Source organism: Muntiacus reevesi, chromosome 11 (genome assembly GCF_963930625.1).
Source record: "Muntiacus reevesi chromosome 11, mMunRee1.1, whole genome shotgun sequence".
NCBI classification, from domain to species: domain Eukaryota; kingdom Metazoa; phylum Chordata; class Mammalia; order Artiodactyla; family Cervidae; genus Muntiacus; species Muntiacus reevesi.
The window spans coordinates 10,075,899-10,100,944 of NC_089259.1; the positions used below are offsets into that span (position 1 = coordinate 10,075,899).

The following is a 25,046-nucleotide window of genomic DNA, read 5'->3' on the forward strand; positions in this document are numbered from 1 at the left end:
AAAAAACCCAAAAGACAAGTCTATTATGTCCACTTTGGTTCTTTGATCTATTTGGTGAACATGAATCATTTAAGTTAGCAATTGCTGGTAATCTTTCTACCAAAACAATTTAGAAAGAAAAATCTTTAAAATCTTCATTTTAAAATACTTTAACAAAACACTAACAGAAATCTACCAGTATTTTCAGTCAGATATGAAGTAACGGTGTGAAAGGGGTGTGGTCTGAGTATTTTCTTAAGGTGCCCAGAAATGTAACAAAAAATGTTTTCACTAGAGACAACATGAAACTAATCTCACTGGAAAAGAAGCGAAACAATCAGTCTTTTAAATGTAACATACATATTTAAATTCTACATGAATAAAAACAAACATTTAAAAGGATCTCCAGAATTCTGTAAAGTGAACTATGACTTAACTTTTATAAAGCAAAATACTACCAATATTTTCTCATACACAATGTGAGTACTCTGGTCATTTTCAGTTGTCACTGTTGGGATCTTTATCAAAAAGGGACAGAAATCCAATAGTCAGCAATGACACAAAAATAATTACTGAAAAGGACTATTAATATACCAAAATTTAAAACTGCATCTTGCTCCTTTAATTTTCAACTTATCTAGAAATGACGACTTCACAAGCAGTGCGTACATCACCAGTTTCCTTAACTAACTTCAGCCACGGGCACCCTATGCTCACACCACGTTTTCCTGCACTAGGAACTGTCTATAAAAAGTCCCTCGCTTCACCTGAATAGCAGCACACACTAGCACTGGCATCTCTAAAAGCCACTACAACCTGGGTAATTGTGCATTATGAACAAAAAGGCCTTTATAAAGTCAAAGTCAGAGCTCTAAGTAACAACCTACTTCAACTGAGACAAGCTGACCTGAACTCGAAATTATACTTACTCCATTCAATAAAAGAAATGCACAGAATAAAGCATTTAAAGCGACTTTCTTAAAAGGCAAAAGGGGAGAGACTAATTTTCTGTGAAATCCTTTTTATATCTACTTCACTTTCAATGCTTACATATGCTCTTAAAAGTGATTCTGATAGATACTTTATGAAATACCACCAGTCCAACTTCAGATATTTTTACTGGGACTATTAATCAGCCATTCTATTTTCATTTAAGCCAAAAGTAATTTAAAGATAACGTAACACTTTGATGATCTGCATGAATGCAGCTCTCACAGGCACAGAGAAGGCTTTCAATGTGCCACAAGGTCCCAAGCAGGATTCATAGACTACTAGTAAGAATCCCCGTGTTGGGTTGCCAGTGTTCAATATCATGTGTACTACTACCCATTTCTAAGCTCTCCTTTGCACAGCAGAAAATTTAATTTTTTCCAATGAAAGGAACTTTAGATTTAAAGAAAAGCCATTACGTCTAAAGGGTTACAGCATCCAGACACCATCTTCTTAAATAAAGATGAGTCTTTTACTTACTACTACAGATTGATGGTGAAGGAATCTTTACCAGAGACAAGAGCTGTGCAGCTTACTGGTAAACTTTTTTTTTGGCAAACTTTTGAGAACCATCTGTTTCAAAGATGCAGTCATTAGTGTTCCCTGGTCTTTACAATGCAGCTTTCCCAAGGTTCTCTCACTCAGCTCTTTGCACATTTAACTTCTGTATCAAAACCCTTAGAATAGCTCAGTCTCCCAGAGGCCAGAATGCACATCTCCCGTCTTTATTTTTATGCTCAAATCGTTTTGTAATGTTTTTAACGCAAAGGATGGCAATGCATGAATGACCGTCCCCAATGTTCTAACAGCACAGCTCAGATGAGTATTGAGCGCCTACTGAGAACCAGGCGCTGAGCTGGTGAAGAGGGCCCCTCACCACCTCGGTTCTTCCTGAAGAAGTCAATCAGAAGAGACACTACTATGAACAAAAAGTTCCAGTGTCCATTCTGTGAGCGACAGACCTAAGTATTGGGAAATACTAATTGTCTGGAAAGACGTATGCCAAAATGTCATCAGTAATGAGGCATTACTTTCTCAGCTCCCTAATATCTTTCCAAATTTTCTATGATGTGCATTTACTGATTTTACAACCCGAATAAAAATCTAAATAATGAAAATTAAATAACAGCAGCAATACTTATTGAGCACTTATTACATGCCCCATGTAGTAAGTGCTTTATATATCTCACGCAACAGAAAAACCCTGTTACAAGGAAAAACCATCCATATTTTAGAGATGAGGGAGCCAAATAAGCAGAAGTTGTGAACAAGTCAAAAACAGCTAGTGTAATTCTGAAAGAGAAGAGTCAAACAGGTGTCACTTGCTGGATGTATGACAAATCTCACTGAGGCCTAGTTTCTTGGTAAAATGGGAATAATAGGGCCTACCTATTAAGAAAGTGAAGAAGAAATAAAGAGCCTCTTGACGAGGGTAAAAGAGGAGAGTAAAAACGCTAGCTTAACATCAAGTACAGTATATTAAAGCATATATATGGAATTTAGAAAGATAGTAACAATGACCCTATATGTGAAACAGCAAGAGACACAGACATAAAGGACACACTTTTGGACTCTGTGGGAGAAAGTGAGGGTGGGATGATCTGAGAGAATAGCCCTGAAACATGTATATTACCATATGTGAAACAGATGGCCAGTCCAGGTTTGATGCATGCGACAGGGTGCTCAGGGCTGATGCACTGGGATGATCTTGAGGGATGGGATGGGGTGGGTGGTGGGGGGGGCAGTTCAGGATGGGGAACACCTGTACACCTCTGGCGGGTTCATGTCAATGTATGGCAAAACCCACCACAATATTGTAAAGTAATTAGCCTCCAATTAAAAGTAATTAATTAAAAAGAAAAAACCAAAAACATCAGCATTCAAGAACTAAGATCATGGCATCTGGTCCCATCACTGCAAGGTAAATAGATGGGGAAAAAGTGGAAGGAGTGACAGACTTTATTTTCTTGGGCTCCAAAATCACTGCAGATGGTTACTGCAGCCATGAAATTAAATGATGCTTGGTCCTTGGAAGAAAAACTATGACAAACCAAGACAAGAGTATTAAAAAGCAAAGACATCACTTTGCTGACAAAGGTCCATATAGTTAAAACTATGGTTTTTCCAGTGGTCATACATGGATGTGAAAGTTGGACCATAAAGAAGCTGAGCACCGAAAAACTCATGTTTTCGAACTGTGGTGCTGGAGAAGCCTCCTGAGAGTCCCTTGGACTGTAAGGAAATCAAACCAGTCAATCCTAAAGGAAATCAACCCTGAACATTCACTGGAAGGACTGATGCTGAAACTGACACTCTAATACATTGGCCACCTGATGCGAAGAGCTGACTCGATGGAAAAGACCCTGATGCCGGGAAAGACTGAAGGCAAAAGGAGAAGAGAGCTGCAGAGGAGATGGTTAGACAGCATCACCAGCTCAATGGACATGAATCTGAGCAAACTCTAAGAGACAGTGAAGGACAGGGAAGCCTGGCGTGCTGCAGTCTGTGGGGTTGCAAAGGATCAGATGCAACTCAATGACTGAACAACAAGGGCATAGCTCACTTAGGGTTCTCATGAGGATTAAACAAAACCATATATGAAAACAATATAGCACTGTGTCTGGCAAATAAGTGAATGCTATTATGAGTATCTTCTGCTTCACTGCTACAATTAGCTCTAGCATCTGAGCAAATTATTTCACATCTCTGGGTTCAGTTTCCACACCTGTAAAAAGGCAGTAACAATACTGGCACCATGCAGTAACTGGGAGGATTACACAGGATAACACACAGCTATCAAAACAGGTAGCTACTGTCATTCTTTACAGGTCACACAACACGGCACTGGCTAAATAAGCTACAGTAAATGCATATGATGAAATACTTTGCTGAAAAACATCTAAGACCATGAAAAAAAAAAATCCGTAATGCACGCTAAATTTAACAAGACAGCTACAGATAGTATGGACAGTAAAATCCTTTTCTTTTGAAAATATACATATATACATTAATAGAAAAGGCAGCAAGAATACACTCCAAGATCTGCAATTTGTGGACATCAGCAACTAAACAGTTATTAAAAAAAAAAAAAGACACCTTATTACCACCACTACCACATCAAAAGCACTAACAAAACAACAATCCAAAACCCTACACACATCTGTGTTTAAAAAAGCAGGAGTATCCTGACCAGACACCTCCAATCCCATCAGATCATAATTAAGATTCTTTCATGAATATTTAAAAAAATACTAAAACTTGTAAAATTTTAGTGGTTAAGAAGGGAGAAGGAGGCTACCTGTCTCTAAGACACACATCTTTATTTCCCACAATTCCAGTTAAAAGCCTTCATATTTTATATTGACATAATACAAAAAATTACTCTAAAAATAGGAATGTAAGAACATTTCTACAATAGCAATTTTTCTTGGAGTGAATATTAATCTTTAAAGTGAGTATTTTACAGCATAGCTGTTACTGAAGATAAATCCTATGGTTGTGTTGAGAGAATACTGTCATGAGATTAACAAAATGAAATAAATTAGCTTCTTAATTTAAACAAATGGATCAGCAGGCAGATATGTAAGCTGGTATTCAGTAGAAGGTAGAAATAACTACCAGTGGTACTTATATATATATATATATATATATATATGAATTGTGACTTTAAAAAAAGACATTAGATACTATACTATAAAATATTTAGTTAAGGGAAATTCCCTGGCAGTCCAATGGTTAGGACTTGGTGCTTTCACTGCTGGGGCCCAGGTTCAATCCCTAGTTAAGGAACTAAAATCCTGCAAGCCGTGTGGCATGGCAAAAAAAAAAAAGTTAAGAAATGCTATTTCAATAATTGGAGGGTACTTACCTCTTCCTATCTTCACTGCAAATTATATTTCACTTGAATAACACTTAAGCAACAGTTATACATAAATATGCAACATGCACTATTTGAAGGTGGGAAAGAAAACAGGATTCTCAAAAGGCAAAGAAACAGCCCTTTTAAACCACAGATTTTACAGAATCTCTAGTATCAAGCAGATTTTCCCAAGCAAAATGCACCCTTTTCTCAATCCACCTGCAAACATATGAAAAGAAAATTACTATTTTCCCTTCTAGTGACATCAATAAATAAGCCTCAGTAACCCAGAGAAAGATTTTATTTTCAACATTTTAATACTGACTCCCTTTGCTATATAAAAAAGGATTCAAAAATGTCATTTCCCTTAGGATCTAATTAGGTACAATTCTTTCCATTTGTTTCCCATAAAACACAGCTTAAAAACAGATAGCTTAACAAAGTAAAATATATTACTTTGGGTTAGGACAGTAAAAATAATCATCCTCCAGAATATATCCTTCAAATCTAAATTCTTTAGTCCAGAACTTAGACAAACCTAAGAAAAGAAACACTTGCTTTACAAAAATCTAAGTATTCTTCCTGGGCCATGCTGAACAATTTAGTAACTTGAAACTTGGGGAAAGTATTTGAAGTCCATGAACCTCAGTTTCTTTTTACGTGTAAATCTAAGAATGAAGACACTTATTGCAAACTTGGTAAGGCCAATATCAGAACCCAATTTAAATTCATTCTCTGCACAATTACTGACCACCTACTCATGACATACAATGTACAGGGCTAGGACTGCCAAATTTAGCAAATGGAACGTGTCTGTATCTTAAAATTATTTACTGTAGGTAAAGTTAATTGCGCATCCTGTACTTTAGGGCTTCCCTCATAGCTCAGTTGGTAAAGAATCTGCCTGCAATGCAGGAGACCAGGGTTCGATTAGGTTGGGAAGATCCTCTGGAGAAAGAAATGGCAACCCACTCCAGTATTCTTGCCTGGAAAACCCCTTGGACAGAGGAGCCTGGCAGACTACAGTCCATGGGGTTGCAAGAGTCGGACATGACTTAGCGACTACACCACCACCACCTGTACTTTACCTGGCAACTTTCCCTGAAGCACATACAGAGACACAAGCATGACAGCTTATCTTTAAGAGGGCTTTGGGGAATGGTTACAGACAACAAGCACTCACAAGATTCAAAGGAGAATAAAAAGTGTGCCAGTGCTTAGTTACAGCCTCGCTTCTTGCCACACAGACTTGTGTAGTCACCAAATACCCTATTCCATTATACAAAGTGGAAACAGGTTTTGAAGTTATTTGCCATATTTTCACACAAATCAATTTAAATTACTTCAAAAAGACATGCATTAACAATCTCTCAACAGAAAGATGTACAAAAATGCCAACTCCTAATATTCTGACTTCAGTTCAGTCGCTCAGTTGTGTTATCTCCCTTTCAAATCGAGTTATAGTTCTTCGCTTATTTTACCCAATATTATTAAACAAATTCTGTCCAATGTAGACAGGGCCGGTAAGACTAAAATCTTCATAAGATGTCATCCTTTTTCTCATTTTCTGTCATCCAAACAACAGTTTCCTATCTCTGCCTCCTAAGTAAACAGCTCTGTATGTTTCACTCTTCAAATAGTTTTAAGCAGATCATTTTTAACTAGATGCAAACACTACCGCTTCTTTACTTTGCACTTCCTGCTCCAACCCTCTGGGGATGCTTTCCTCTTCCTGCAGGCCCAGTTATCATTCTTCATGACAAAAGCCAACCCTGATTCTAGTCTACGAGTGGGAAATTCACACAGCTCAAAAGTTAAATAACCAACTAAGCTGCAGGACATGTGTATAGAAAAGGTGTAGTAATGCAAAAAATCTATTCATATCATTCTTTCTCATCATACACCCCCATGCAATCTTACAGGTGAAAGGATTTCAGACTTCAAAGTCCACAGTTCTCTCATTTTCACAAGATAATGGAAATCATGCCCTATGATCATGTGTGACTAGTCTACACTTACAGAGCAAGCAAGGAACCAGAGTCAGATTTTTTGATCTTCAGTTCAGTATTTTTTCTGCTAAATTACACTTCTATCCTACTACACTCTCACTACATCTTCTGACTGGTAGCTGATATATATTCCATGAATTTCAATTCTATTGCATATTTTTACTCTTTTTGAAAATATAAAGAAATCTATAAATTATAGTTATTCAAATTGCAATTAATTAATCCCTCATAACACAGTAACCTAAAATTCAGCTTAACTAAAAAACAAGACACCAGATTCATCTTTATAATAGTCTGCATTTTTAACTCCATAAGGAAGCGTGAGAAACACTGCTGAGGTTAGATTTTTAAACTCCATTTTTCCTAGAATTAGGGGAGGGGGAAAAACTATTATTCAAAAACTACCATTCTTATTTAATTTAAACATTTGTGGCTAGAAGGATCTTAAGTTTACAACCACAGGGATAATTAGATGACCAATGTTCCTATATTTTGAAACGATTACCAATGACAACCCTTTTCAATGGTCTTACCTTTGTTGAAAGTACTTTAAATGTGCTCTGCTCTGGTATTATAGGATGAAGAAGTCTCAGTTTCAAACTGTAATCCTCTCCAGAAGGAAGTTTCACCAAAGCAGACAACTAATGAACATAAAATTAGGAGCACATTTTATAAATTAATTTAAAGAAGGGTAAAGTACTTAAGCTGACTATAATTACAGAACTTTAGTACTGTTGCAGAGTGTTTTTAACACCTTATACAGAATATAAGATTTAAGAATCTCAAAATAATCCTTTTTAAAAATCTGGTATCCTTCATAATTCAAAAAGACACATGTACCTCAATGTTCACTACAGCACTATTTACAACAGCCAAGACATGAAAGTAACCTAAATGTGCCTCAAACAGATGAATGGATAAAAATGTGATGTGTATATATACATATATATGGGTGTGTACACACACATACATGATGGAATATTACTCAGCCATAAAAAGGAACAAGATTGGGTCATTTGTGATGTGGATAGATCTAGAGTGTGTCATAGAGTGAAGTCAGAAAGACAAAAACAAAAGTATCGTGTAACAAAGCATGTATCTGGAATGTAGAAAGATGGTAACAGATGAGCCTGTTTGCAGGGCAGGAACAGAGAAGAAAACAGAACAGATATGTGGACATGGCGGGGGTGGGGAAGGGAAGAAGAGGAGGGGAGACAAACTGGGAAAGCAGATTAGACATGTATACACCATGGTGTGCGAAACAGCCAGTGGGAAGCTGCTATACGGCACCATGAGCTCAGCTGAGTGCTCCGGGATGATCCAGGGAGTGGTACGGTGAAAGGTAGGAGGAGGCTTAAGAGGAAAGGGATGTAGGTATACATACAGCTGCTTCACTTTGTTGCCCAGCAGAAACTAACACTGTAAAGCAATTATACTTCAAAAATAAACAGCACTGCCCACGACAAAAAAGGGGGAAAAAAATGTAAATGGACTAAATGTTCCGATCAAAAAAATAAAATAAAAAAATCTGGTATTCTTCAGACGAATTCTTATATACCTAATTAAAGAACAGAGTATGTTTCATAACATATACTATGTATTTAAACCTCAAGGAAACTCAAGATACAAGGGCCAAATAGTACAGCATGCAACAACAAAAAAAAAGGATTCTTGTGCAAAACATCTAGTTCTACCACAAACTCTTAAATATCTATCACAAGGCTTTCCATTAAATGCTAAGAAACCAAGTTATTAAAAAAGTCATACTCATTTAATATAGTTAAACTCATATCAAAGAAGCAGACCTTTTCCATTAAATGTACCACACAAACGTAACCAAAGCATGGTTATAATGTGTCTAAACTTCCCTAATGTGTCTTTTATATTTACCAACCAATTTCTGCTTTAAATCCCAAATCTAAAGAGGAAACAATGCACACCCAGCTATACCTATAGTATAAATACTCCTGTCTCAAAACTTAAAATGATTCAAATGGAAAAGCAATGCTTCAGATTTTCATCAGCATTTCCATATTATCTCAGGAAGAAATGACATATACTTGATAGATTGCTATAAATTATTCTGCAATATATATTTATTTATATTTAGAAATTGGAGTAGGAAATGGCAACCCACTCCACTATTCTTGCCTGGAAAATTTCATAGACAGAGGAGCCTGGTGGGCTACAGTCCTTGGGGTTGCAAAGAGTCAGACTCAACTGAACACACACACACATTTATAAATAAAAGTATTTAATCTCAATAAAAAATAACTCAAAGACTATAATGACCTCTTTTTCTGAAAATTCCACATTTACATCATTCTTCTGAACATTCTTGATCATAAGTGTAATGATTACTTGAGATTCTGTTTGATACCAGTCATACCTATTAAAAAAGAAAAAGGAAACTTAAAACAGAACTTTTGAATTTCTTCAAGTTGTTGCTTCTTTGCTTCGTCAAGATAAAAGTTACAATCTGATGAACAACAAGAGCTCCACCTTGAGGAACAAAATAGCAAAGCAGCTGCTGGCTCACAAATAATTTTATGTAACCAATTCCAAATGGCAACCCACTCCAGTATTCATGCCTGGAAAAATCCCATGGACGGAGGAGCTACAGTCCATGGGGTCACACAAAGATTCGGACACGACTGAGTGACTTCACTTCACTTTCACATACTAATGGAAGAGAAAATAAGGTAGATGATGCCCCAACTCTCTCCAGTGGATTTAATAATTTACATAATTTTTTAGGTTCTAAAGTATCCCCAATAGTGTTGTGCTTAAGCCAATTTTTTTTCTTTTTGGCCACGCCACGCAGCATGTGGGATTAGTTCCCCAACCAGGGATCAAACCCATGCCCCCTGCAGTGGAAGTTAGGAGTCTTAACCACTGGACCGCCAGGGTATTTTAAGAATAAACAATAAAATTTATTCTAAACAGATCACAGTCCTAATACATCAGCAATAGTTTTACCCTCTCATTTCAACCTAATACTAAGAAGTAAACAGTTCTATCCCAATTTTACAAAAACAAAAACAAAAAAGGCTCAGAAGGATATGGCAATCAGTTTAAGTCAGTAGCAGGGGATACACTGGACCTGACCCCATAATCTAGGATCTCTTTACTGAACCTGGGGGCAAACAGTCCTGAGCACAGGGAGCAGGAATAAAGGAGCTAAAATTAAAATAATTCAACTCAAAAAAAAAAAAAAAAAGATAAAATAATTCAACTCATTCTGTCAGGCACAGTATTAAATACAGCATCTACAATCTCAAAGTATGTGGGAAGACTGGTGTGTCGAGAGATTCTAATCATGTGTATCTTTCCCTCTGAAAGCTGGGATCCTCACTTTCAAATTAGACTAGATTAACTCTATGAGAGAAGAGCTATTGATCTATTCTGCCACTATTACATTCCCAGGACGAAGCACGGTGCACTGATATGAGGTATATTTATTAAACCATTGTGGGGTTATTTTATATATATTCTATACTCCAAACACCATATTTACTAAGTTTATGTACCCTACCCCTGCCCAGCATCATAATTATTATTTCAGTTTATGTACCCTACCCTCCGGGCAGGGGTAGGGTACGTAAACTGAAATAATAATTACGGTGTTTGGAGTATAGAATATATATAAAATAATCCTACACTGATTCAATAAATACACCATGTATCAGGGATCCTCACTTGCTACTTACATTCATGATTGTAACTGCTGCCTTCTGCAAGTAACTTTCAATGCATGCAGAATTATTCCATGAAAAATTTACTCCAAATATAAAAGGCAGGTAAAGTTACAATATTATCAGGTCTACTACTAACTTACTGACCTATGTAATGACAATAATTTAATGTAAAAGGTTATTCTCAATATATGGAAAGATGACATAATATGCAACCATGTGAAGCAAGTTTTAAGTTAACCTTAATATGAGCACTAATTCAAATTGGTTAATGGATTTACAACTATAGTTTTTCAAGGCTTTAGTAAGATTTATCTTAAAAACTAAGAAATACTTAAATCACAGGTAGGGACTTGCTTACTAATAACAGGGTTTCTTTTCCCTTTAGGCTTATTTATCATGCATTATGAAAAAGAAATCCTTACTTGATTTTTGACTGATGAGTCCTCTGGGATGCAGACTGATTTGGGCAAATCGAAAGAGAAAGATTTACGAGTTAGTTTAGTAACTGCATATTAAAAATGCATTGTATTATTATTTACCCAGTGCTACAGTTACTTTGATATGGAATAATTATATGAAAACTTCCTACAAAGCATGGTATACATCAAAGTTAAATAATACTTCACAAAAATCAGAATATTCATTTTAAAAAATTTTAGGAGTTTCCATTTCAAAAATCATTTTTCTTCTAAAATAAAAGCAGCAAAAAAAAAAAAAAAAATTTTCAGAAGATATGTTTGGAAAAGATTACAGATAAAATGTCCAGTTCCAAGATTCAGCAATGCTCTAAACTGAAAACAACAGTAACATTTAAAAAACCATTTTCAGGAACGTAGTATTAACACTTCCAGGCTTAACAATGGCAAAACTGCCCTGGAAAAACCTGTGGAGGAGTCCTTCCCCGGTGCCTTCCTGATATGGTCTGACCCTGGTTCATGGTCTCTGCAACAATCTACGTTGACCACTGAGAAACAAAGTGACTCTTTTTAGCCAATTCAAACTTTCCTAAACTATTATTAATAAATCTAAAGGACCTGCCCTGGGTCATTGGTGGCCTCTAACTTGTTCCTAAGGAAGAAGGGAAGAGACAGCATTTGGAGGAAGAAAATAAGTAAAACTGTCTTAGAGAGATACGGAACTGTCAGAAAGTACATTCGGAGTACTGTCTCAAACATATTTAATAATAATATAATTAAGTAAAAACACAAAGGATTAAAAACTTTGGACTTACCACCTCAGGCTGTGATCCTATTAAAAACATAAAAAAAAGAAACATTTTCAGATAACAGTACCTGTATAGACAAAATTACATACATGATTTTTAAGGCACAAACATATTATTAAGGAAACCAATTCTCCATGCATATCTAATAAGGGAAAGTGGTTTAATTTTACAGGCTGGAGTCACTTGAGACTCCTCAGTAATTTCTTACCACTGCAAAACAAATCCATTCAAATCTCCCTTTCAACATAAGGAACCATGTAAAAAAATCAAAATATCTTTGGAAATCCCAATCTAATAGAACATGCACTACTTAAATTATAAGTTATAAAGTTCAAAACAAAAAAAATTACAAACACTGACTTCTTTTTAAATTCAAAGACCATGGGAAATCTGCACACTTACCATTCTGAGCGTCTTGACACCTTTTAATCCAAGCAAGGAAATCAGCATCTGCACCTAGAAAGAACAAACTATAACAACACTCATCTGCACAACCTAACACACTCACTCAACAAATACTGACTGCGTACCTCCTAGGTTACAAACACAGTTCTATAAACTATGGATCCAACAGTAAGTTAGATGAAAACATCTGTCCTAATAGTGTGTAGCTATCCTTAATATTATAGCTATTAGTTAGGTTTAATATTTATTTTGTTCATCTTAAAGAATTCTGATTTTTAAAAAATCAACTTTAATCAGTCAACCTTATTGGCTCCAAGATACAGATATCTCCATTCGCCCTCACCCTTTCCTCTTAAAAGAGCTTCCTCTCACACAACAAAATCAGATCTGAATCAGATTCCTAATATGCTGTTAGTTGGGGGAGGAGGGGTCTGCAGACCTGGCAACCAGCAGCTGGGCTAAAGCCCAGAAGCCTCTGTCTACCTGTTTGCTGTCTAATGCAGTTGCCTGTCCTGTCTACTATTTTTTCAGCAGCTTTACTTATGACCATGCCTTCAACACCAAGAAGCATCTTTATATTCTGCAGAGTCCTGTCATATCTCTAAGTTCCATGACATCCAGGACACTACATACAGTGAATCATAGTTCACTGCATAGACAGCAATGCAAACATGTACATAAGCAAATTATTTCTGAAGACTCAGGGCAATGACAGTATGTAAAGAGTCATAGCATAGCATCTAATAAAATATAATGTTTAAAAAAATTATTAGAAGTGATTGTAATAAAAGTTTACTAATTTAATCTAACTGCAGGTACCATTATTCTGAAAAACACAAAGTTTAAAATTTCTTAAAATGAAATTCTCTAATTCATTAACTTACAGACAGAATTCAACTATACAGGCCTTAAATTACATACACACACATTTTAGAGGTGAACATTTATATAAAAATCCTAAATGTGAAGAACCGATTATTCAAATTAATAAGTAAATAAGCTGATTCCTATCATATAAAGGGGAAAAAAGGTAATATGGAGTTAAAATTTTTTTACCCTAATAAAATGGAAGCTGAACAGTTTAACCTAAGATTTTCCTGGAATTAAAAGATGAATTTGATTTTAAATTAAATATCCTCAACAGAAATTTTACCAAAGAGCAGACACCCTCTTCTGAGGTTACCTCTGAAATAATTCTAGGATAAAAGTCAACAGCATGATAATAAAGTGTCAAGGAAGGAACTTATGCAGGGAACTTTCTGTTGCTCAAAAAAAAAAAGAAGAAACAGGGCTTAGAAATCTAAAGATGAAGTGACTCACGTTTCATCAGCATTTTTAAGCATGTATCAAGGCACCAAGAAAACTGGACTGTAGAATTTCCCAAGTGGGTACATGCTGGCTTGGTAACTGAACAGCCACATTATTCACATACCATGCTTGGGATAACCAAGTTTGAGAGTAACTCCTACTGCCTAGATCTCTTCTTTCCTAATTTGCAGGTTCTATTTGCAAAGTTGGTCTTGTTACCATTCTTAAGTAGGTACACAGCAGAAAAGCAAATATTCAAAGTTATATATATTTTACGGAGAAGGCAATGGCACCCCACTCCAGTACTCTTGCCTGGAAAATCCCATGGACGGAGGAGCCTGGTAGGCTGCAGTCCATGGGATCGCTAAGAGTCGGACACGACTGAGCGACTTCACTTTCACTTTTCACTTTCATGCACTGGAGAAGGAAATGGCAACCCACTCCAGTGTTCTTGCCTGGAGAATCCCAGGGACAGGGGAGCCTGGTGCGCTGCCATCTATGGGGTCACACAAAGTCGGACATGACCCAAGCAACTTAGCAGCAGTATATATTTTAATGTATAAAGTATAATCATATACGACTTTTGTATGAGGGTTTTCAACCTCAGCACTACTGACATCTGGGACCAGATGCTTCTGTTGTGGGGACTGTCCTGTTCAGGATGTTGAGCAGCGTCCCTCACAAGATGTCAATGGTATATCCCCCAATCTACCAGTCAAGAGAGTCAAAAATCACTGCAGACACTCCAAACATCCCCCACGGAGGAAAATCATCCCCAGCTAGGAACTACTGCCTTAGAGAACTGTGGTTAACACTCTATCATAAGATGGAGATAAAATGAGAGAACACAATTAAGACTATGTTGTCCATAATTATCTACGAGATTACTGACACCGTTTTGTATCTTGCAGATTTTTTTTTGATACTTGGCTCTTAAGTTCTACATATTGTACATAGATATCCACACTATTGGGATAATTTTCATCTATTTCTCTCAAAAAGACAGTATTAGAAACTCACAATACTCTCAAAGTTCCATGTTTCTTCTATACCCTATCATACTTTACCCAAACTTACACTTCACCTCTGAATAAAAATCTTTGTTCTAAAATTTCCTTATCTCAGCAATCTGAATAATAATTTAAATAGACTTCACAACGTGAGAGCAAGTTAAACTTACACTTGTCCATTAGGAAAAAATAAAAAGCCAGACCAGTACTGGGAGCACACCTATTGTTTAAACAGTTCTTTTGCTTCTAATGATACAGTTTTTCTGTGATTTAAATGCTAAGAAAGGTCAATTTAATCAAGTTTTAAGTAAACTCAAACTCTGCAATCAACACGAAATGTCATTAAAAGAGAAAAAAGTGTTTCTATAATTAACTTGAGGTTATACTATCAAGATTCAGCTATGGTATTTAAGATACACAGGTATGATGGACTATTTTACTAACATATAATTATAATACTTACTATTTAATTTCTGTCCTTTTGTAAAAGTTTCTAGAGCAGCAGCATAGTTTTTTTCATGGTATTCACATATCCTGCATATTAAAAACAAGCATACACATGTAAGATCATGAAACATAGCTTTCTTTCTCTTAAAAAAAAAACAAGGTTCTCTTTTTTTAAAAGAATTGAAGCATGTTAATAAGCCAACAGATGTTCTAAAGTACTCGACTGTAGCATCCGTGTGTGTGTCAGTCGCTCACTGGTGTCTGACTCTGTGACCCCATGAACTGCAGCCCGCCAGGCTCCTCTGACCATGGCAAGAATACTGGAGTGGGTTGCCATTTTCTTCCCCAGGGGATCTTCCTCACCTAGGGACTGAACCCAGGCTCCTGCATTGCAGGCAGATTCTTTATCATCTCAGTCACCAGGGTAACATCTAATTCCCATTAAAAATGTGGAACTCATTTCAGAAGGAATTTCTTAACTGTACATACTTGCTTATTCCAAAATATAGTTACACTAAGGAATTAAAGAAGCTTCTGATTCTTAAAGACTAAAGTAACACTTATTAACAGAAACAAGCTGGGATATAAAGCACAGAGACACAGAATCATCTTGAAGTGTAGTCTGTACAGCTTAGGTGAGAAATAGATGTTCTCTAGTCAGTTAAACACAGTAAATTTCAAATGATGACACAAAAAAGGGATTTGAAATCACTCAGTTTCATCTATACCCTGCAGTTATTTCAATCATCACTATTTTAAACTATACACACACACACACACACACACACACACACACACACACAGTGTATCGCATTACATACTGCAGTTAATACAATAAAAGTATAAAAAACACCAAAAATTGAATCCTATCTCAGCTATAAAATGTATAAACACAGAGTTTACGATTTACATAAAGTTTACAGGGAGAGTAGGTTCAGGATGAGGGGACCATGTATACCTGTGACTGACTCATACTGATGTATGGCAGAAACCATCACAATATTGTAATTATTTTCCAACTAAAATAAATAATTTCTTTTAAAAAGGGGAAAAAAGCTTACAATTAATTCATTTAACCACATATAGTCCAGACCCAACAAGAAGAGTAGTTACTGCCTACCCCTTTCTCAGCAGAGCAGTGGAACTATTTGGATTAAGTTCAAGGGATTTTTTTGCGTCAGCAACAGCATCTGCAGATGAAAAAGTGGGTTTTTTGGTCAGTTACTTATGGATCCTAAGAAATACTACACACAAAATTTGAATTAGTCTCAGATTTTTAAGTTTTCAAGCTGGTGAAATGGACAAATGACTTGAAAACAAGAAAAGCTAATCTGAGATAAAATTACCCTCATACATTACTACTGACCTAATCTTCAAGCTCTTCAGGAAATGAATAAAGCTCTGTATCACAAAGTTCAGATAATTCATTAACATCATTCATGTAGTTTGACTCAAGGTATTTAATTTTTCCCTACTCAGATTCTCTATCCAGAATAATTAAAATTACGGAATATAGAATATATTCTTTTCATTAAAAAAAGAAGAGAATTCATTCAAATGCTCTGTAAATTAGTAAATGTGATGCTATCCTTTGTTAGCACATCCAAGAACCAAATATGAAATCTTACAAGTTCTACACCCACTGCAGAAAGAATGGACAACGGTAAAATTTAAATGAGTGACACACAACATAATGCTTATCATATTTTGGCTACTTCACCTTGTATGAAAGATCAAGTTACAAGTCCTGGAAGATAACCTCTGTTTTATTTGATTCACTGTATCTTGGGCAAAGTGTGTAAGTTACTTATAGAGACAATATACTTTGTAAGGAAAGTTACCACTGTAATTTCCAAGAAGAATGTGACAATAAGCTCTTTGACAGTAATACTGTGCATCATCTGGTTTCTGCTCCAAAGCGTTAGTCAGCTCCTACAAATACAAACATGCTGAGTGTCAGTAAATGTTTTTAAAAGTCACTGAATTCTAATTAAACATGATCTTTAATAAAATAACCTATTATCACAAGCTATCTGGAGGTAAGATAACAGGGAAACAAGCTTGGAGCCTTTCTTTGCAAGAGGATCAATATCCCCCCTTCTCCCCTTGAAAGCCCACAATCGAATGTAATATCTATGCAAAGCACTTAGCAGTTTCCAGCCTACAGTAGGAATTCAATAAATGGTAATTATTATCACCTGATTTATTCTGAAGAGTTTGGTTGATATACATTGACTATCACTGATTTTCTCCTTCTAATTTGGAGAAGATTCAAAGTCCATGTAGAATTTAAGATCCCTAGAAAATGTGAAGCTGCCCAATAATTTTTAAGAACTGAAAGTTAAATCTAGAGCTCAGGAGGTTAATGGAACCAATAAATACATAAGCAAGCTTACCTGGCCCTCTCCTATCCTCTTGTCAACGGCCTAAGAAATTACAACATTCTATCAAAAGCCCAGCCAGATACAGTATCTCATAGGTAGCTACTATCAGCCGATCAAGAATTAAAGAACAATTAAAACTTCTGCCACTCTGGGCAGTCACAGTATGTGTCAGCTGGAACAATAACAATGCAAGAAGAGAGCATGACTAGTGAGGCCAAGGACAAATGCAGGCAAACAGAGAGGCTTTGATTCAACAGCCACTTACCCACACAACTAGGGATTCTGGTAGTTTTCTTAGTTAAGTAAAATTATTCAATAGTCATACATGAGGCTCTGCTTAAACCCTGTAGTGCGATTCTCACAAAGCAATGTGTGTTATACTTGGTAATCATATACCTACAACCCAATATACCTAAAATCTAAAGTAAAGTTTTACCATCTTAACTCCTATCACCCTGATTCAAGCAGTAATGAAAATTAGATCCTGCTACTAAACCTCTGTTCAAAACTCTCGAAGGCCTTACCAGGTGACTCAGAGCAAAGGCCCAAGTGCTCCAATGATCGGTTAAGGCCCTCCTTGACAGAACCCTCAGCTCTCTCTCTTATCTCATGTCTTTAAATCTCTTTCCTCGTTGTTCCTCGTTGTTCCTTAAACATCTCCGGACCCTCCACCCTCTCACTACAGTGTGTGGTGAAAATCCATCCCCTCACATCCTGGTCAGTGACTGTGCCAGAGACAAGATTCAAGTCCAAGTCTGTCTGACTCCAAATCAAATTTTAACCACTATGCACTGCCTCCTGGTAAAATTACTTTACTCCAAGTTTCTTTTACACATCACCTAACATCTGTACTAACTCAACACTTCCTAATGAAATACTTAAGCTAAAAACACCTTCTTGCACTATAATTTCAAACAATTTGGAAAACAGCTGATGGCTTATGTACCTACTCCCTAAATCAAATTTCCAACCTCTCCTCACCAAGAACAAGCATGCTATAGGTCAAAAAGTCTGTCATATTATAATGACATCTGGTTCATCAATTCAAAAAGTATTTTTAAACATATATTTTGGAACAAACACAGGCCAGACACTAGAGGTTGACAGATGCATAAAATATTCCTTTTCTTAATGAGTCAGGTATAAACTTATGAATTTTGAACAACCCACTTGCAAATGACCTTTAAAAACACAAACCAATTGTTGGATAAGAAGAACCAACTAGGGTGATTAGGTTAAATAAGCAACTGACTTACTTCGGTGTTAATAAAAAAAGTTACCCCAAATCACCCAACACAAACAGAACTTTAGAACACACCAACTTGTATTTCGTGAATAAAATACAACAATAAATTTTTATTTTGAATAAGAAATATACAATATAATAAAGCCAAAAAAGGTTAAGTTAAAATAATTGTGCTGTCTGAACTACCTCTGACTTGGGGCATGTTTTCAGTGTTGCTACTGTTCCTGTGACAACAGCTGCTAGTCACTGGCTGCTGACTGAAGGGAGGGATTGCAAAAAGCAAGGACCTCGGTGCTGACTCTTGAATCACAGTAGCAAAAAGGCTATTTAATGCAGACTTACATGAAACATATCCAAAGATACCGTATTTCTCACGAGCTGCTATAGTTGAGCAACTTATAGTTCTCAAAAATAATGAAATCTATTGAAGTGTAAAATATAATTACACTGAAATCTCTACCAAGATAATGGTAAAGAAGTACTCTGATAACACAGAACTACAGGCGGGAAACTACCTTTTAAGAAATTAACATTGTTTAAGATTTGGATCTTGGAAAACTAACTTCCAAATCTTTAGAGCTTTAAGCTCTTTTAAAATGCTAACCAGAAAGGTAACTTATTAAGATTAAAAGCAAAAGCAGACTGCCCAAACTGACCGAAAGTCTAAAGGCCTTTAGCTCTAGGTGTCTCATGCTATCTCCACTTTCCACTTTCTTCCAGTCACAGCTAATCCCCAATCATGGATAAACAAGAATATCAAGCTTTCTCCCTTCCTAAAAAGCAGTGCTGGAAAAACATCACATAATCATGTAGAACTGGGATGTTTTATTCCAACCCGCTATGCCCTCAACAAAGCTATCTGTGGTCAGCTACTTCAAAGTCAGCTCACAAACATTTAATTATATCATACACCTCAATCCTACCCACTCCTCCAGAGGACCAGCTTCATGCTCTGAACCCAAACTCGATAACCTGAGTTAAGTTCATCTCTTTAGCCTCAGCTTCCTTGTTAGTAAAATGCACTGCACAGCTGTTCCAAGAATTACAGCAGGAATCATTTAATACATCTGAGTGCCTACCACATCGCAGGCACTACACTTAAAACACAGTGGTAACCAGAGACACGAAACCGCGGCTCCCTGAAGCTTACACTGGGGCCTCATTCAGATAAAGTAGTCAGAAAAGACAAGCGTCCTTGAGAAGGTGACATTTCAGATGAAATCTAAAGTGACGGGCATTTCCAACAAAACAATAAATAGTCAATAGAGAGGACATTCTAGGCAAAAGAACTGCTCCAAGTCCAAAGGCCCTGCACGAGGCCTGAGTCCGACACACCTGAGCAACAGAAAGAGAGCCAATGGGGTGAGAGCTTAGAGAGCAAAGACTCTCCAAGATGCCTACCTCAAGGGCCTCACTCTTGGACCTTACATTGCTTGTCATTATAATCATCCTTTCCGGGAGTACCAGTAGTCCCAGTCAGTCCCATTTTACGGACAGGAAGTCTGATCAAGAAGATAGCTGGAACTTTCCTGAAACCAAGATATGGTAGACCCAAGCAGTCTGATTCCAGAGCCAATGCTCTTAAGCACCACTCATACTGGGCCTCAAAAGATCCTTATAATCCACATAAACGTTTTCTCTCTCTGCTGAATTGAGACTTCCTCTACAAAGATTTTTTACTTCCCCAGTTGGCCTCTATTCTACTGTAGATTATACACCACTCCACTAGAGCATTTATCTTATATTCTAATGACCTGTTGACTTGCCTCTCTCTTCTAGACCACAGACTCCCTCACTACAGTATTTACTGTAGTATTTTCATCTTTAGATTGCTGGCTCCCAGTACAGCCTTCTACTAATACACATTGTTTGTTTAATGAAACATGTAATCAGCTTGATACACTTTATTTTATTCTTAATAGGATGGTGTTATATAAAAATGTGACACTTTAACTGCTATAATATCTAGTGACCTTAATTTCAAAACAATTACTTTAAACCAGCCCTTGGGAAAAGCGAGGGGGAAACTGACTCTTCTCATCAAGGTTCCGGCCCTACTCATTATTACCAATTATCTAGGAATTAACATTCACCTGTTTAACCCGGTGAGAAGATCATCTCAAGATTTAAAAAGGACATTTCCTCTTAACACAGGCTGGTTCTTACCATGACCATCCTCCCCACTCTGGGTTTCTGACTCAGGTCCGTGGCAGGTCCTGAGAATTCACATTTCTAACAAATTCCCAGGTGATGCTCCTGCGGAGGGTCTGGGAAAACACTTTTGGAAACCACCATAGCACTAGACTAAGAGCAGGAAACTCCTGTCCTATAGAGGCCCCTATTCTGCCTCTACCTGGCTGTACACATCTCTGTGATGGATCACCTGGATTTCCTTGGGTCTGTTTCCTTCTGTAAAAAGGAAGGGTAAGGCATACTGGCCTACAGGAGCCATAAGTACATTCAGAAAATCTGCAGTGGGGAATTCCCTGGCTGTCCTCACTTCCACTGCAGCAGGGATGGGTTCCATTACTGCTTGGGGAACTAAGATGCCACATCACGTAGTGCCCCTCCGCCAAAAAAAAGAGGAAAGAAAAAGAAAATATGAGGGAGGAGGCATCCAAGAATTTGCATTTCTAAGGAATTCCTAAGTGATGCAAATGCTGCTGGTCCAAGAACCACATTTTAAGGACAAATGTACTAAAGCTAACCACACACCTACACTATGCAATTTCACTCCTAGAAAGAAAAAAAAAAATGCACTCTCAAAAGAAAGGAGTGCATGTGTGTTCAGCAAAATACATGTATAAGAAAATCCACAGTGGTTTTATTCATATTAACAACTAGAACTATCCCAAATGTCCACTGTTTAACAGTGCTATATTAATACAGTGGAATACTACACAGCAATGAAAAAGAATTATCCCTTCCCACAAACTTGTGGATGTATCTCACATAAAGTTTAAAACAAGACAGAGTAGCTACACTCAACTAAGTATGATGCTGTTTGATACCGTAAGATACTGTCTGTATGAAGTCCAAGGAAAACTAACTGATGGTGATGTAGTTCAGAACAGATGGGTAAGAGGAATTATTGGTTGGGAAGAAACTTTAGATTTGTGTTACATACCACATGTCAATACATAATTTTATAAGTAAAATAAGCCAGATGTAAAATGACAATCCATTATATTAATATTTTTTTAATAGCAACTATTATACAAACTAGATTTCCAGAGGAGGCACAGGGCCTAAGAGGACCATACAAATGTAGACTCTGAAAACAGCTACTTAGCTGAAATAAGGAACTGTAGAGAAAAATTCTCAGTGCCTCTGGTAACATTATTCTAACAGTGACCTCAGAAGAATCACTAGGAAAAAATCCCAGCACAGGAGTAATCAACCGCTTCATTTTAAGGTCTTCATATCCCAACCCCCCTCAAAACATAGTCCAAGCTACAGATAAAAGGCACCAATGGATTCGGCCTTGGCTTCCTCTCCCCCTCCTCTTTCACCCTAACCAAACGAGCTTTCCCGCTGCTCCCTGTGCAGGCCAACTTCAATCCTACTTCAGAATCTTGACACTGGCTCCTCTTCCTGCCTGAAATAATCCTTCCGCAGAGCTTCCAAGCTCGCTCCCTCGTGCCTCTTCTCAAATGTCACCTCCTCTGCTAACCATGAGTCAATTTCTTTCAGAAGTCACAGCCAAGAGAAAGATTCTCTTGCCTCAAATTCCTAACCTTACATATGTTAGATTAGAACAGCAAAACAAAGTCTCCTCTCTTTTTAAGCTTCAAAACAAGAAACCCCTGGCTAATTTTGAGACCCACCTGCCTCACGTATTCTTAGCTTGGGCTCTCTGATTTACTTCAAATTATTACTTAACTCACTCTTTTGGTTTCCTTTACAGCTTTATAGTCTTTCACTGCACACAAAGTGCTTTATAAGTCATTTAACTGTATAAATTAAGACTTTAATCCATAGCAACCAGTGCCTTCCACACAGCAGCCCCTCCCCCGCCAAGAAATTGTTTTGAGAAATGAAACAAATGAGTGAATAATGAAGAGAAACAGGGACGCCTGGAAATTTTCAGGCACACAAGGGGAAAAGGTTTCTGTCCTAGTGGCCTGAGTTCAGACAGGCCCTCAGCACACAACCGGGAACATAAAAATAATCAAGGATGATCGCCAAACGAAAATCCGAATGAACAAACATCGAGCCGAGATTTCACTTTTTGTTCTAGTCACAAATGCCATTAAAAAAAAAAAAAAGAAGTCCCTTGAGGCCCACGATGCAGGATCCCTAAGACAGAAGAAGGTTACGCTAAGGAGCTCCAAGGATGCATAAAGGGACCAGGGGTGGGAAGGGTACCCGACGAAGGATTCAATGTAACCAGGCCGCCGCGGGGAAGAAAAAGGAGGGGCGGAGGCTGTCAACATCGGGGCTGACCCGCACAAGAAATAGCGACCCCGACCCCCGGAAGACAGAACCGGGAGGAACCCGAAGCGGCCGCCTACCCCGGGGCACAGGCTGTCTCACCTCTAACGCCGCCTGGGGGTCCTGCTCGATGAGGGCATCTGAGAAGCTCCGGAACAACCTGCCAGGAAAAGAAGGACTTCAAGCAAGGCTCACGAACCAAAGAAAGGGGCGGGGGGGATGCCAATTACACCAAAGGGAAGGAAAAACGCGCACCTCGCGGCAGCCGCCGGACCCGCCGCCATCTCTAATCGTCACGGTTCCCGCTGCCGGAGCTGCTCTTCCCGGGGTTACTAGCGTCGCCGCCGCCGCCGCCGCCCAAGGGGGAAACTTCTGGAGAATCACCCACCGAGCTTCCGTCCTAAGTAGCCAACGAGCAGCCGCGCAGCGTGCTGAGGGGAGGAGGGAAGGGGCAGGGGAGGCGAAATGTGGGCGCGGGGCGGGCTGGGACCGTGGAGGACCGACTCTCCGGACCCCGCCCCCCCCGGCCGCTGACCGGCCGCGCAGGCCCCGCCCCACCGCAGCCCTGGTTACGGAGGCCGCGGCGGGCCACGCTCGCCCTCCGTCCTAATGCGCGCGCACACTACCCGAGAGCCTCCGGGCGCGGTAACTCAGTAGGACCTTGGTACCGTACAGCTACCCCTCAGGAACGTGTGGCGTTTGGGAGACGTTTGTACGTCTGTCAGTAACGCACGGCACATTGAGCTCCATTTTCCCCTACGGCTCTCATCATGGCTCCCCAGAGGCAGCCAAGACTTTCGCGACCCGTGACGCTCTCGGCTACGTGTTCTTTTCCGGGAGCCACTTCCGGAGGGCGGCCCGTTGACGCCGGGATCCTGGCGCCGGGAGACCTGAGGGCCTCAAGCTCACCGGGAGTCGCTCTGCCCTCGCAGTAGCTAGACTGGAGTTAACGCCTTTTTGGTTCCGGTTCGGGCGGACCGCTTGCTTCCCCAGAACTTCACAGGCCGAGACTTTCTCCCCACTTTGCTTCCCAGATACAAGAAAAACGTGTTCCATTCGAACGCGCTGAAGGGAGAAAGGGAGCCTGAAGTTTGTCCAGTGCCGCTCTACTTTCCACTCAGCGGATCCGGCCCTCCTCTCTCAGTACCCCTCGACCCATGCAATTCCAATGGAAGAAACTCAGAGCTAATTCCACCAAGGCGGCAGCCGGGGAGCAGGAAGGCGTGGGAGTGAGCCGCCCATTAGTAGAGACGAACAAGGAACTGAACTGGAGTGCCTGCTCCATCCGAAATCTAAACTTAAAGTCCGGGGATTCAGTGGTGTTAACACCCTCCAATTTTGTTCTAAAGGCTAAAAAAGAAAGGGCAGTAGTCATTGATGTGATAACAAGAAGGGACACAACTGAATATAATATATACGGATGGAGTCCTCATAGGTTGTAACTGAGCCTCAGTCTGGCAAGAAGACTTAGTGAAGGAAAGGGAAAAAGCAGTTTAGACTGAATAGGATGCGTGTTAGAAAGTGATGATGTGAACTCAAATTGTAGAGCCAAAATTCAAGCTAGAAGCAGACTGGGTGGAGAGGTAGGTACATGCTAGGTCATAAGGACTAGGTGTACTCCGCTGAGAAGTTTGAACGGAATTCACTTAAAGATGCTAAACCGCATAGGATTTTTACTCGAAAAAGGCATTAACGTTTAAATTTCCATTTTTGTTTGTTGTTCTGTCTGTCCTATGGAGGACACAAGGACTGGACAATAATAGAAGGATTGAAGGGAACAGAACAGTTGTTGGGAGACAACCGCTGTACTACAGGCCAATGCGGGGTTTGACTGTTTATGTCGCCAGGGACTGTGGACGTCCAGGCTCCTCTGTCCATGAGATTTCCCAGGCAAGGATACTGGAGTGGGTTGTCACTGTCTTCTCCAAAGGATCTTCCCCACCCAGGGATCGAACCAAGGGCTACTACATTGGGAGGTGGATTCTTTACCCCTGAACCAAAGTGTCTCTTTAATAGGTCACTGATTGTTTGGGATGGTGAGAATTACAGAAA

General features: G+C 38.6%; 1 protein-coding gene across 1 annotated transcript in view; it reads right to left on the minus strand.

Annotated features, from left to right (window-relative positions):
* The window catches only part of SUGT1 (SGT1 homolog, MIS12 kinetochore complex assembly cochaperone), a 40,333-nt gene extending 16,563 nt beyond the window's left edge, over positions 1-23,770 (minus strand). The window contains exons 1-11 of the mRNA XM_065901650.1: positions 23,621-23,770; positions 23,250-23,425; positions 23,097-23,154; positions 16,772-16,862; positions 16,051-16,120; positions 14,947-15,017; positions 12,163-12,216; positions 11,767-11,783; positions 10,958-10,992; positions 9,130-9,226; positions 7,371-7,478 (exon numbers count right to left, since the gene is read on the minus strand). Of these exons, the coding sequence (XP_065757722.1) occupies positions 7,371-7,478; positions 9,130-9,226; positions 10,958-10,992; positions 11,767-11,783; positions 12,163-12,216; positions 14,947-15,017; positions 16,051-16,120; positions 16,772-16,862; positions 23,097-23,154; positions 23,250-23,278 (630 nt within the window). The 5' untranslated portion in view covers positions 23,279-23,425; positions 23,621-23,770. The remainder of the gene's footprint in view (positions 1-7,370; positions 7,479-9,129; positions 9,227-10,957; positions 10,993-11,766; positions 11,784-12,162; positions 12,217-14,946; positions 15,018-16,050; positions 16,121-16,771; positions 16,863-23,096; positions 23,155-23,249; positions 23,426-23,620) is intronic.
* Between the last annotated feature and the right edge of the window lie 1,276 nt (positions 23,771-25,046).